Genomic DNA, 15,081 nt, shown 5'->3' with positions numbered 1-15,081 from the left:
TTAAGTGTCAGTATATTTAAATTTGATGACTTTTATGTCAATAAAATAAAGGTTTCAGTATTTTACCATCTGGATGTTGACCCCAGGGCGAAGTGCTAAAAACTGCAGTTTCTCTAACGGCCACTAGAGGCCGGATCCCACAGTGAGTCAATCCCCATAGACTCCCATGTTAAACTGCTCTTACAGTGGTTTACAGGCCGTTACAAAAAACAACTTTTATTCTCTATGGCTAATTTCCTCCTTCATGAAAACTGTACAGGAGATTAATTTTAATATAACTCACCCATTTAAATTTTATTAAGGCTTAAAGTTACTCAGAATTGTGGGCGTGGTCGCTTTGAGTGACAGGCGGGCGCTGTCCGAGTCGGCTAACCGCTAGCTAACTGCTAGCTAGCTGCTCTACGTCATCTCTGCTAATTTGAGTCACTGGACGTGACGTTTTTTGGACGTATTTGTACGTTTAGGATTATTTTTCATGTAAATATTGGATAAATAACATGTCTTGCCACGCGGTTGCTTGACTAACAGAACGTGAGGAAGTCTCTGCTGCTGTTTTTTTGAGGTGAGTGAATCGTTTCCACGAATTAATTTAAACGCTAGCACTAATTAGCCGGTATCTGTGTCTGCGCTTGGCGTACCTGGCTTGTTAGCTTAGCTCGTTAACTAGCTAATTAGCCAGCTAAATGGGCTTCAGGCTTTATACATAAAGCAGTAAAATATATATATATATTATATATCAGTCTGAGTCGACTTAGTAATGAAGTGAAACAATTTCATTGCCTTTCTTCATCAGACTTCAAACTGTCAACTTGCCTCCTTCCTCCTGTATGATCACTGAATATTTCTCTACAGTGCGTCCATCATTCTTTGCACAGGTTTTATTGTGCTGTCAGTGAAATGAAAAACCTGTCATCTGATGGAAAATAAAACAGCTTTGTCCTCAAAATACCTCCACTGTCCCAAATTCCTCCCTCCTGCAGTTTCTCCTTCTGCCACTTGATGGCGCCACAGAAACACAATATGATTCTCATAATGGCAAAACTATGTGGACGCTTAATTCTCCAGCACACTGTGCTATTTTTGACATCAGTTTAGTCCAGCTTTGTGTCAGCAGTTTGTGTCTGTTTCAACATGGCAAAGCCCTCAGCTCCAGTCCTGCACAGAGCTCTGACCTCAGCACCTTTGGCATGAAATGAAACCCCAAATGTGAGCCGGACCTTATCGCCCATCATCAGTGCTGGACCTCAGTAATGCTCTAATGTGTCTGAATGGGAGTAAATCCCTGTAGCAGGTTCAACATCTGGTGGAAAGCCTGAAACCAGCTGGGTGGAGGCTGTTTGAGCAGCACGTTAATGCTCATGGTCTTAAAAGTGACCTTTAAAATATCAAATAAGGCTGTTAGGGTCAGCTGTCCACATACTTCTGTCCATTTTGTGTAGCGGAAATTGGACACAATAACATGAATGACAGCCCTGTAACAAACCAGAGCTTTGTAGAACTTATAATGTTCAGTTTGAGGAAGTGGTTTTGTGTGTGTGAGAGTGTGTGGGAAATACCTGCCCTGACATGACATCACTGACTCAGGTGTGTCCTGAGAACATAAAGAAACAGACACATGATTTCACACTCACACGCTACAGCTGGAAAGTGTTTTGTATTCATTGCTGTTTAGAGATTTAAACACACCTTACCTTTTTATTTTTACATTTTGGTAATCAGCCATGTCATACAGATAGTAATGCACTATAAGGACACCTAATCATACATAACATGTAGTATCCAGTACCTACGCCTGTTGATTTGCTCTAACAGTTGTTCATTTGTCTGCATATTTCAGTCTGTGTCTGTGAAGAAGCTGCTGGCAGATGTTTGTTTTTTTTTCTCACAATCTCAGGTGTTGAGAATCTGTCAGCAGCAGCTGCAGAGAACAGGGACAGCAGGGTGTGTATGTGTGTGAAATCACAACTGTGCTTTCAAACATGTGCTTGCAAATGTGTCCCTGCACGCTCTCAAACCACGACCTGTCGCCCTGGGGTCGCAACAGTTTGCAAAATGTTCACAGGAGCCGCTGGTTTAAGCTTTAAACCAGTGTGCTGTATTTTGTAAAATCACTGTAAAGAAACTACTAGAGCAATATTTTCATCACAAATGTAGAGAAATAGAAGTGTAAAGTAAATGTACTTCATTTCCTTTCCACCGCTGATTGTTGGGGTTTGGATGAAGGGAACCTGAGCTGAGCAGAGGGCACTGGTGTCACCGCTTTAATGTCCTTTTGATTTGACATAAATGAAGCATGAAAATGTCTCTTGTGGGTTCTTTAAAGGCCATTTTGGCACTCAGGACTAAAAAAAAGGAGGGGGGGTGGTGGGCAGGATGGTGGTCGCCCCCCTCCTGACAGTTAGTGCCTGAGGCTGTGTGATTGTGACCTGCAGCTCCAGCTCAGGATCTTAATTGATTACCACTTAGTTTTATCTTTAATAAGCTGCCATACAGGAACAGACAGCTGTGTAGATGTGATTGTTGTTACACTGGAGGTGTGTGTGTGTGTGTGTGTATATGTGCGTGTGTTTGTATATATGTGTATATATATGTGTGTGTGTGTGTGTATCATTGTGGGCGTCTCTGTCTGTAGCGCAGCCTCCTCACAGGCCACTCCCGGGAAGCGCGCTGCTGTTCCGCCACACAGACGGACGTACGGACGGAGTGTGTTCGCTGTCAGCGCGCCCCGGCTGCTGTGCTTCTCTCTCTCTCTCTCTCTCTCTGTGCAGTGTCTGTCAGTCTCTCTCTATCTCTGTGCGCGCGTGTCACCCCCGCTCCGCTCCTCTCCTCTCCTGTGCAGATTGATGGTGATTGAGGTGGAGGCATGTAGCACCGGATTCACCGGATTCACGGCGCCGAGCAGCATGTAGCACCTGGAGCCCCGCGCACATCGCCTCCCTCCTGCGCTCCTCCTCCGTCTTCTCTCCCCCTCCTGGAGCGCTCCTCTCTGCTCCCCTGAAGGCATCGCCTGCACAAGCATTTCCGGGGATTTTTTTTTTTTTTTTTTTGGGGGTGGGTGGGGGGATTTATTTATTTTAGAGGAGTGTGAGTTCATCCCCGCCGCTCTGCACCTCTCGGTCGATGGTCGTTGAGGAAGCTTCCATCTTGAGTCCCGTATCTACCGAGAGAACCATGGCGAGCGACTCCCCCGCGCGGAGTCTGGACGAGATAGACCTGTCTGCACTACGGGTAAATGTCTCCCTGTGTGTGTGTGTGCACGTGCATGTGGTGTCGCTGTCTGTGTGCGCGCGTGCGTGTGAAGCTGTTGAGCACCTGTCCACCCCGGCACCCCCCCCCCCTTCTTTCCTCCCCTCCCCTCTCCATCCCTCACCCGCTCTCTCCTCTCCAACCAACGCGCAAGGATGCGTCTCCCTGGTCTTCCTCTGCTTTTGCTGCCTCCCGCTCGGTGGTGTGCGTGCGCGCGCATGTACGGTAGCTTGTAAGTGTGTGTGTGTGTGTGTGTGTGTGTGTGTGTGTGGGCTGTAGTGCTCGTGCACGGCGGGCAGTGATTGAGGAAATCAGGTCGGAAAGCAGAGTGTGGGATCATGTGGCCTCCCACCGACACTCCTGTTGTTGTTTGTTGTTGATGTTTTTTTTTTTTCTTAACAATTGGGACGTGATGTAATGAGGCCCTGAGCTACTGCTGCTGCTGCCGCTGTGCGCGTGCACACATCCCGATGCGCGTGCGTCAGTCGGCATAATAGAGGCCGCTGTCTGTACTATGTGGGGCAGATGTTAAGCTGCCTGCTCACTGACAGATTCACACACACACACACACACACACACACACACTGATGCAGCAGTTACAGATGCACACGCGCGCGCGCACTCGCACACACCGTGAATAACAGCGATGATAACCGCAACAGGAGCGAGTTCCGCCATTTCGTGATGTTGTGGCGACAGCAGCATTGCATAGCAGTGGCTGTTTGTGTGTCTGTACGCGTGCACGTGCGCGTCCGCATCGATAGGAGGTGTACAGAAGGAGACCATGCAGGAATGTGTGTGTGTGTGTGTGTGTGTGTGTGAAAGAGAGAGAGGCAGATGATACATTCACAGAAATATAAAGTTGAAATTCATATTTGGATTTAACATGTGCTCAGTTCAAGATGAACTATAGATACCACATGTCACTTGGTGTGTGTGTGTGTGTGTGTGTGTGTGTGTGTGTGTGTGTGTGGTATTCTGCACAGCTGTTCTTTCTTGTCTCCTCCTTTTGCCTGCTGCTTATGCAACACAGTTGTACCTGCAGAGCAACAATCAAGTCTGGGCATGATCGACCGGGTGGGACTGCATGTCTCTGTGTGTGTGTGTGTGTGTGTGTGTGTGTGTGTGTGTGTGTCAGAGATACAGACACACTTTAGCACTGTAGGACAAAGAAAGACAGACAGAGGGAGAAGGATCAAGAGAGATGTGCATGCTCTCGTAAAAATGTGAATCCTTGCTCTCTCCCTCAGTGGCATGACGACTAGAAATTAGGTCACCAAGGACGGAGCCGAGAGAGCTGTGGGGAAGCATTTCAGCGTGACGCAAAGCCTGTCGCAAGCACACATACATACACACACACACACACACACACTTCCTGTTTCTGCAGAGCGTCACCTCCCAAATGATCTCGTTGCTCATGTAGTTTGACCCATCTTCACCTTCCCTATTTACCCCCCCACACACACTCACCTCCTCCTCTCACTGTACCTCCCATCAGGGCTGAAGTCCTCATCCTCCACGCCGACAGACTCTATTCTGAAATATGTCAGACACTGAGGGTGTATTCCTCTGATAGCTCTGGCCAGGGACGGTATTAATATCCGTTGGAGTCTTGACAGAGCTCCAGATGAGGACACAGAGGTCACGGCCTTGTTATTCTCTGTTAGCCCATGTCCTTTTCAGACAACATGGAATCCATTCAGGAGGAGAAGGGAATCCTTTTTTTAATGCTCTCCTTAAGAAAACAGTTGTACGTACAGAGTGGTCGTGGTCATACCCTCCCTGCTGAGAGTCCCAACAGGTCAGGACCACCAGTGATGTGACTTCACCGGTTGTAAACCAGCCAGTAGTTTTGTCATACTGTCCACATCGCTGATTTGGAGATGATCCTGAGTGTCCAAAATGCTTATTAGGATTATCCACTCCATCCAAATATTGTATGTGCAAAGCTGCTGTAGGTACAGAGGCTCAGAACTGAAGCATAACATCCAGGATTTAACCAGTGAAACTGTCTGAACTATTCTGTTTCTGAGAGTCTGTCCTCACAGGTTAAAACCGAAAAGTCATCGTTTATGCATCTGTGACCGTCTGCGAGATGTAAATTTAGCTGCATGGACTTTACAACAGGAAAATGCTCACATGAGTTGAAATGACACCTTGTGTTGAGCCGTCGGCTGTAGGTGTTAACACACACTTTAGTCCCTCAGAACCCAATTGGAGGAATTACTGTACATCCATATTGAACGATTTTGCACAACAGCTGATGTTCAGCGTCGACTTTCAGTTCCAGCGTCGGATGTAACGGATCTGAAAATGAACATTCAGCTTTTTAAAAATCACTCCCAAACCGTAACCAAGTGTTTTAATTAGTTAAATCTAAGCATACATTTGCAATAGTTCAGAAAGGTGTGAAGAAAAGGTGGAAAAATGGCAGATGATGGTGGTAGAACTCCAGCAACCTTGGAAAAACATTTTTATCAGTTTCTGTGAAGTCACATTTTGAAATAAATTACATTTCAAATTTACTCCAAGTAGTTCCTACTGTGCGTCTCAGCTTGACAGCTTTTTGTTATTTAAAACCACCCAGGATGTTTTACTGTCTAGTATAAAACTGGAGCTGACTCACACGCTTTCATATTCATGCTTTTGGGGACAAATTTGTGCAGTGGGAAATCTTATTAGCCACCTAGCCGCTAGCAAGTTGCAGGTGGGCCAGCTCCCATTAGCCTCCTTTTCTCTTGACTGGTGTTTTTCTTTTGCATGTGGCCCCACAGTTGGTAAGAGCTGTAACAGGCATGTACAGGTGCATGTGTGTGTGCACGTGAGTCTCAGTCCTTCAGGATTAGATGTGCTTCTGTTTGACCTTGAGTGAAAAGAAATGCTGCTTTTTAAGCTAATCCCCTTCAGGAGGCTCCACTCTAATAGTCCCAACGCTCTCCTGTGGCCTACTGTACGTTAATAGACACACACACATGCTAATACCTAACACACACAGGTATGCTTCAAGATCAAGATCTGTGTTTTGGGAGGTTTAGTGTATTTTAATCAGCTTGGAGATAAGATTATCTCATGTGTCTGTTTGTGTGTAGTTGTGTGTGTAGCTATGTGTGTGTTTGTGTGTGGCTGTGTGTAGCTATGTGTGTGTTTTTACCTGTATGTGTGTGTGTTTGAATTTGCCTGCTGGCCTTGATCCGGCCACAGTTATCCTGTGTGGGGTTTTCCTTGGTCTTTGTCAATGGTTGCTCTCTGCATAATGAAGGATTTTTGACTGATACACAACTAAACTCAGCTGCAGTTTTAATCCACACTAACCTCCATCGTACTGCAAGTCTTTGGATTGTTCTGAAAACGAGTTGACGTCTCTGAAACCTGGTTACATCTTCACGTGTCCAGAAAGTTTTCTACAGAATTCGGATTTTTCTAAACTGAGATTTCTTGTTTATATGAAGATAAAGAAATCAGATTACTGCAGAAAGACGACCGTAACCTGGTCGTGTCAGTGCAGTGTGGTGATATAGAAAGGCTTTTACAAGGTAATACCACAGGTATGCAGTCAATCAGCATCTGTGTGTGTGTGTGTGTGTGTGTGTGTGAGAAGGTCAAATTCCACATTAAATACCAACATCCATCTTGTGCCCACTTTAGTCAGAGTTATGTTCCCCTTGAATAACTTTTCCATTTTGTCCCCATTCTCTCTCCTCACTGTCTCCTCCTCATTCATCTCTACCTCTCTCTACCTCTCTCTCTCTCTCTCTCTGTCTCTCTCTACCTCTCTCTACTCTCTCTCTCTCCTCTCTCTCTCTCTACCTCTCTCTACTCTCTCTCTCTCTCTCTCTCTCTCCCTACCTCTCTCTCTCTCTCTCTCTCTCTCTCTCTCTCTCCTCTCTCTCTCTCTCTCTCTCTCTCTACCTCTCTACCTCTCTCCACCTCTCTCTCTCTCTCTCTCTCAGGACCCAGCTGGTATCTTTGAGCTGGTGGAACTGGTTGGAAATGGAACCTATGGGCAGGTCTACAAGGTAAGACTTTATAATCTTTAACTCCCACGCTGCCGTGTATGAGCGTGAAGCAAAAAACAAGCTCATATTTATATGATGCACTGCAGCATCTCGCACATGAATCCCCTTCATCTTATAATGAAAACGTTCAGGGAGTGAGGAACAGAGACTATTTTATAATAATAATCGTATTGAATCTAACAAAGGCTCAACTCAAAGATGTCTGATCACCTTTTTGTCGGCTCAGAATTGATCAGAAATCTTTACAGGGGATCTTTAACTGGGACTAACTTCTGTTGTTTACCTGTTGGTTGTACAGCGGTGTTACAGAGTGATGTGTCTTTACTCATAAACAATCTTTGGCTGAGCACATTACTTTTCATTTTAGCTGCTGCAGAATTAAGGTTAATTAGCTGCAGCTGATTAATCTGTAGCTGTCATTTTAACCATCTGACATTCAGATGAAACAGGACAAAAGACAGAAGACGACATTTGGTGACGACATTTGGTGACGTCATGGTGACGTGTGGGATCATGGGAGTTGTTGTCTTCACCACCGCTGCCATCAATATGTCAGCTTCTCCCGGTTAGGATTCCTTCAGTGTGAGTCATTCAGGAGCTTTTTGTGCTGCTTGAATTTCCCACAGCGGTCTCATCCCCTCCAAAACAAACAGAGCAGGGGATTAAAACCAGTAAAAACAATGAATAAAACCGTTTCACCTTTAAAAAAATACGTGATTCATCGGTGTCTCAGAGAATTGTTTCTCTGATAACTTAAGATTCAGACGTTCAATCATTAAAATCCTTCATCTGGTTAAAATATCATGTTAAAACTGGCCAAAATGTAAAAAATACATCTTAAAAATGTGACTTAAAACTGGATAAAACGTTAATTTGCTAGCGACCGAATCAAACAGAGCTTTCAAATTATGGATTTTTCTGGTTTTGAAAATTGCTGGAAACATTTGAGATAATGTAAGTAGTCATTTTTAGACATTATAAAGAGGAAAACCTACATATTATAGCTTCACAATGAGAAGCTGCTGCCTGTGTTAACTTCTCCTTGCTAATAAAAAAGAGTGAGGAGAGATAAGAGATTTGTTAATGTTAGAGTCAGATCCAAAACTGAACGACTATCTCCTTAATAATCCTGTAAATAACCCTTTACCTGTCATGACTCAGCCCATTAATAAACCCCTTAGAAACACTTGCTATCTGACCCTGTGCATTTCAGGGATAAGATAATGTGTTTTGGCCTGTAAGTGTCTGCTGCTAGTGTGATTTGGGATTTGGTGACTCACTCAGCGGGGAGTCACCTGATCCTCTTCTCCTCCTGATCCCGACACGAGCTCACAGAGTCACAACATCCAAACTTTTGGGGCGAAAAATGAAGTTTCTACCGACTTTCTCCTTTTGTCGGGCGACCGGAAGACGCCCACGCAGACTGTAGCAACACAGCCGAGAGCCTGTGTGTGTGTGTGTGTGTGTGTGTGTGTGTGTGTGTGTGTGTGTGTGTTGTGTGTGTGTTCCTGCGTTTGTGATTCTCTCATTTTGAAAGCAATTAACACACTCGCACGTCTGCTGATGCACACAGAGCCTCGACACACTCGTTCTGTCTGCTGGATGTTCGGTATTGATCCGCTGTCTCTGCGAGGTGACGCCTCCTTTGCCAAGATGATTGATAGAACAAAATGAATACACGCTGAGGTCGATCACTGAGCATGGTGGGTAAATTAAGATCTTGGACTGAAAAAAGAAAAATCCACTTTTAAAAGATACAGTGACTGATTTCGTTACAGCATCTAAGAGCAGCAGCCAACTGGGGCAGGAAAACTAGAAAAGGAGAGCCACTATAGGAACAGCTCCAGATCAAAAAACTGCAGTAATTATGAATATACATAATCGGGATTGAGCCTATTGTTTGATTTATACTGTCCTAGATAAATAAAAGATATTCAAATAACAGGAAGAACAGACAGAAACCTGTGTAAATATTCAAGGTTTTCTACATTCTTGCACTTCAGCTGACCCTCTCAAGGCTAAGATAGAAATGAATTAGAATTAATTAATGTGAAGTGTCTCCATTTTCTCTATAATTAGTGCCAAATTACATCATTCCTTCCAGGAAAACGCAATAAGAAATTGCAATAATGTGCTGATTTCTGGGAAATTGCTACAAAGAGTAGAAGCACAAGCAGAAAGTCGTCCAGAAGCTGCGGCACTGGAGTGAAAATACTCGGTTACTTTCCGTCGTTGTGACTTTTTCTTGACCCAGAGCAGAATATTTTTCATTCATTCTCCCTGCCAACGTTTTCCAGCAGCTTTCAAATCGTTTCTCTACACTCGGGGGCCGCTCACGCCTCCCCTCCTGGCTCCCAGTTTTTTAGTAATCTTTCACAGTTACAGAGAGTGAGCGAGCAATAAAAAAAGAAATATCTGAATGATGGTGGAAGACTGCGACTTCTTAGAGAGCGATAAAGCGTGAAAGATGCACTGCAGGTTTTGATGCATTTAGCTGCTGCTGCCGATATCCAGAGAGTAAGTTTAGGATCTGATGTCGTGCTAATCAGCACATGTGCAGCTGGTGAAGCACACGTGACCTTTCCATCACACGCAGGTGTGTAAAAAGCCCCAACCTTCATCCAATGAGGAGGCAGCGTTAACTCGCTGAGAGTCTTTCTGGATTTGATTAGTCAGTGAATCAGCGTTCACAAAGTGGAGTTAATTCAACTTGTTATATTGATCCAAACTCAGAGGCTTCTTCAACCTGCTGCTTTGAATATCTGTGATCCGTCTCACTGCAGCTTTCCTCCGCTCCTGTCAATTAGTTCACACTATCTGAAATAGAGAAAATACAGTACGTGATTTGTAATATCTTTCTTTTATGTATGAATGTAAACATGATAGCTTCAGGTATATAATGAAAGTGAGACACATTTAACTGGTGTTCACGTGTCGAAACCTCGGCATAAATTGACGTCTGTGCCGGAAGCGTTTAGGTGAGACCGTGCAGAGGCACAAGATCAGGTTCAAGAGCCCTGCAGCAATGTGTCCTTCCTCATTCCTGTCTCATTTCCTTCAGAGGCCCGGCAGCTGGGGGGCTTTTATTCTCAATCAGCTGCAAACACGACGTTAACGGAAATGTTTGATGTGGCTCAGAATGTGAACTCACCGCTCCGTAGAAGAAGAAAAGGAAAAAATCTGAATCCGGTGTTTTTCTCTCTGATGTTTCAGCTGTCGCAGCTTTTTGCTTTTTAGGGTTCAGTGTTTTTCCATTATTTTAAAAATTGTCACTTCTCAGGCATGATGCATTCTTCCCCTTAGAAAAACAGGCGTTTGTCATTATAAATGAGGTTTGAATTTAGACACAGAGCTACAGAGAAGTGTTATTTTTTTTTCGTATGTGTTGTTGTTCTCTTGTGAACACGCAGACAGAAGTGCAGAAAAACGACAACATCTGCGAGTTGTCAGGATCACATTTCAATTTCATGGTGATCTATTCAGTAGTTGTCAAGATTTAAAACAGTGAAGAATAAAGGTCAGGGAGCTGGATTCATCCATGGAAGCGTCTGAGCATCTTCACAGCGCTGACCTGAGGTTATTAGCAGGGAAGGAAAACTCATCACATGCGGCCGTTACTGTGTGTTGTTGTTGTTGTTGTGGAGCTTTGAGACACGGGAATTTCAATCTGTTGTAGTTTTCACAGGCTGTCTTGTGCTGTTAACGCTCCACCTGTTGACCACTGCTCTCTGATGGAGGCCTGGGTGGTTGATGAAGCAGCTTGTAGTTGTAGCTGCGTCTGATGATTTTTGTAACTTCCTTAAAACAAACAGTCACGCAACACCATGAAAACCTTCCAGGACAGACTGTCTGAAGCCGTTATCTCCATTTTCCCTCTATAGCAGGAGGATTATCACCCCACCACTGAGTGTCTGCCTTCAGACGTGCCCTGATAACAGCCTCGACAGACACCAGCTCACTTCATGCATACACTAGAAAAACCTTCTTGTCACACAGCACACAACTGTAAACTGCCATTTTTCTTTTTTTTGCATGAAAAGTAACTGGAGGAAAACTGCTGCTGTGACGTTTGCATAGCAGCGAAAGTCGGGTTTGGAGCAGGCCTCTTTGGTGCATTTGTCATTTTGCTAACACGCAGACAACACAAGCACACACATGCTGAGAATGGCAGGATTCATGCCAGTGTTTTACTCTGAAAAATTCCTGGGAATACTGGGATCTCACTTCCTGGCATTAAACCCCAGTTTTCTGCAACAGCAATTTAAAAATATAACACAAGAAATCAGGTTTTAATTCTCCAGCTTTTATGTGCAGATGAATGTGCCGCTAAAACACTTTTCCATTTTCTATTTAGCCTCTAATGCACCAACTACTGGTTTTTAAAATGATAACAGCCTCTTTGTAAACAGGAGCAACAGCATGTATGACGTTTTTTTTAATAATCCTTTTACAGTCACTTCCTGCGTTTCTGTCATAATCAGACACGGAAAACTGTCCCAGATCTGCTGCTTCCAGTGCAGCTGTGATATTACAGTCCAGGGCTGGAAACTCAGCGTGTTTGTTTCTGTCTCAGTCTTAATGTGTCAGGGCTTGTGTTCAGGTGAGGAATGTGAGGCTTGTCTGAACACGGGGCTCGAGGTGTGTTTCTACGCCTCAGGCTGCCTCTAAAGGATATTACGCCCTTTTCTATCTCCAGTCAAACCTCCTCCTCACCTGCCACTTCCCTCTCCTCTCGCTCTGCCGCCGTCTTTATCTCTCTCTCGCTGCGTGTGTGTGTGTGTCTGTGTGTGTGTGTGTGAGGATTCAGCTCCTGTTTTAATACAGCCTCCTCATGGCCATAATCTCTCTCTCTCTCACACACACAAACACACATTGGGAGCCCGGTGTCACCTCTGGGAGACTGTTTGGCCGGCCATCAGTGTCGGAGGAAGAGCGATAGCAAAACAAAGAGCCTCTCTGAGACGATATCTCCTCCTCTCATCTCCCCTGGTTTATCTGCCTCACCTTTTATTGCTTCATCGCGGTGGATCGCTGCCGTTTGTCCTTCAGTCACAGCAGCACTTCACACACTTAACCTGACGTCCAAGCAGCAGGTTTACTGAGTTATCTGGATCATAACACTGCTGAGTGAATCCCAGATTCCCCACAAATCTGGAACTAAAACACCTGGTCCTGACTTTTATTCATGAAAGTCAGTAAGTAAAGCCACGAAAGCAGCAAACATCTACAACCTGTGGCAAGCTTCGTCTTAAAGATCACCATACCTGTAATAAAAACCAGAAGGCCTGAACATTGTAGGTGCTGCATGTGGATCTGTCTGTCTTCTGGTGATCCCCAGAGGATGAATCCAGCTCCCTGACTCTTTTCCTCAGTGCCAACACGAAGTTAGCATGTTAAGTTTTCATTATAAATCTTGACAGTTACTGAATGGATCATCATCGCCATGAAATTTGATCCGGACATTCGTGCTCCTCAGAGGATGAAACGTAAAAACCTTTCGTTTCATCATCGACTAGAAAATGTATTTCATGACCAAATACCTGCAAAGATGTACTCGCTGCTAATTTGCAAACTATTCCTTCTCAATATCAGCATGTTATTAGAAGAGAGTGTAGCTGGACACGAAGGACACACGCTGCCTTGCTGGTAAAACTTCAAACACTTGTACTTTTTTGCTAATAAATGAACTGAGTTTTAAGCTTCAGAAGTTCAGATCTTAATATCAAGTGCCATAGATGCTCATTTATCTTATGAATGTGGACAGTAAACCCGCAGGAACGGCCTGACAGGTTAATGACGCAGTAAGTTACAGAAGCCAGTGAAGAGCAGTTAGTGCAGAAGAAATAGAAATAATAAAAATGTGAAATTTGGTATTTTATTTAAATGTTCTTTTCTGGCTCAGCAGTCCGTCCAGAGCCAATCGAGTGTAGTTCAGCAGAGAGAGCGAGTCTGTAACTGTCGGACTCTCACCGTTCTGTCATCCGAGAGAGCGAAGTCCTCGGTAACTTATGACTCACCGACAGCGTGACTGTCACACACACTGTAAATAACAGTGAGCTGCGATTGGTCGATGGTCTGATGTGTCGTCTGTCACGTAATCGAATCATCAGACACAGTGAGAGTATTAGGGGGAAAAAATCTGAAATTTTGAGAATAAAGTGGTTCTTCATCTTCATCATCATCATCATCATCATCATCAGGACATTGAAAAGATTGTGAAGAAACTGAGTCGATTCTGTTGTTAGACAGAAAAACAGCAGCTGCCACTGACTGTCCTTTCACCTGGTTTTTATTATCTTTTTTTCCCTTGTAATTTTACATTTTTGATTCTCTTAATATTCCGACTTTATTCTTGAACATTACAACTTTTTTTTGTCTCATAAAGTTACGACTTTATTCCTGTAATATTGTGACTTTTTCCTTGAAATATTATGATCTTATTCTCAAAATTACGACTTTATTTATATTTATTTTTTTTTTTTTTTCCCTCGATGTGGCTCCAATACGCCGTCTGACATCACTCCAGTTAATAGTTTCTCTGTCTTTACACTTTTATAATCACTGTGGTGAACGCAGAGTGAGTTTGACAACAGTGTTTGTTTGAGCACAAAATGAAAGACGGTTTTCTGTGCGTCCTTGTTTTTGTCTCAGACCTGATCTTCTCCCACCTTCCCCGAAAACTGCCGCTGCACCGTGACTGAGAGATGAATGATGAAGGAGAAACAGAGGGAATGAGTGATATTATACAGGAAGAAAAAAAAAGATGAAAGACAGAGAGATAGAGAGAGAGAGAGAGAGACAGATGTGAAAGAAAGAACAAGAGACTTTCCGCACTCTGAGGTGGTTTCAGCCTGATACAGTCAGTGTCTGATGCAACACCGAGTAACCAAGACACTGTGTGTGTGTGTGTGTGTGTGTGTGTGTGTGTGTGTGTGTGTGTGTGTGTGTGTGTGTGTGTGTGTGTGTGTGTGTGTGTGTGTGTGTGTGTGCATGCAAATCTGAGCGACTCACATGTGCAAGTGACCCAGAGTGTGAAATATCATGGCCTCTGCTCCGACACACACACACACACACACACACACACACAGACGCACACCGCTGTCACTTTTCCTCCTCCAACCCCCCATTCGTCGCCCTCACTAAACAACCTGCCAGGCTTGTTGCTAGGTTACTGTGAGGAAGTGGTGTCTGTGTGTGTGTGTGTGTGTGTGTGTGTGTGTTGTGTGTGTGTGTGTGATTGGGGGGGGGGGTGAGGGGTGGTTGAATTTCCACTTTCTCGCTCTTACAGCTGTGATACCGTCTTCAGACTTTAGATTCAGCTTCCTCAGTTACAGTTTCCACCTCTATACAGCGCCGGTTTCCAACCTGCGGGTCGAGACCCCTCCAACGGGTCGCAAGAAAAATCTGAGGGGTCGCACATAGGAAAATAGGAAAATATCTTGTTGGTTTTATTTGTTCAGGCTTTTAGAAATAAATCAGATCAAAGAGAGCTGCAACTCGTCACCGGCTCATTTGCATAACGTGACGTGTGTTTACAGGACAGTTGAACATGATGTGTTCAGGTGACAAGCAAACGGAGGAAAGTAAGTTGTAAGTTGGAGCCTGTTAATCAGATTGGATTTTTGGAGTTTTATTTTGGCGGGTGTAGTCGGCCCTAATTAATCTGTAGTGGGTGTTGTACTTTTCGTTTTCTGTTTCCAACTCTGAGTCATGATGATGATGAAGGTTCCCTAACCGTGATGTTTCCCTGGACCTAGCTGAGTTGTTTTTGTGCCTAACCCTCAACCACATCTAAAACCGTAGCGTTGTGACATCAGAT

General features: G+C 44.3%; 1 protein-coding gene across 1 annotated transcript in view; it reads left to right on the top strand.

Annotated features, from left to right (window-relative positions):
* The first annotated feature begins 2,337 nt into the window (after positions 1-2,337).
* tnikb (TRAF2 and NCK interacting kinase b) overlaps positions 2,338-15,081 on the top strand; it is a 53,818-nt gene continuing 41,074 nt past the window's right edge. Inside the window, exons 1-2 of the mRNA XM_056364947.1 lie at positions 2,338-3,228; positions 7,197-7,262. Of these exons, the coding sequence (XP_056220922.1) occupies positions 3,121-3,228; positions 7,197-7,262 (174 nt within the window). The 5' untranslated portion in view covers positions 2,338-3,120. The remainder of the gene's footprint in view (positions 3,229-7,196; positions 7,263-15,081) is intronic.

This window comes from Seriola aureovittata, chromosome 20 (genome assembly GCF_021018895.1).
Source record: "Seriola aureovittata isolate HTS-2021-v1 ecotype China chromosome 20, ASM2101889v1, whole genome shotgun sequence".
Taxonomy (NCBI): Eukaryota; Metazoa; Chordata; class Actinopteri; order Carangiformes; family Carangidae; genus Seriola; species Seriola aureovittata.
Note: the sequence above shows the minus strand (reverse complement) of the source record. Positions and strands in the feature narration are given on the sequence as shown.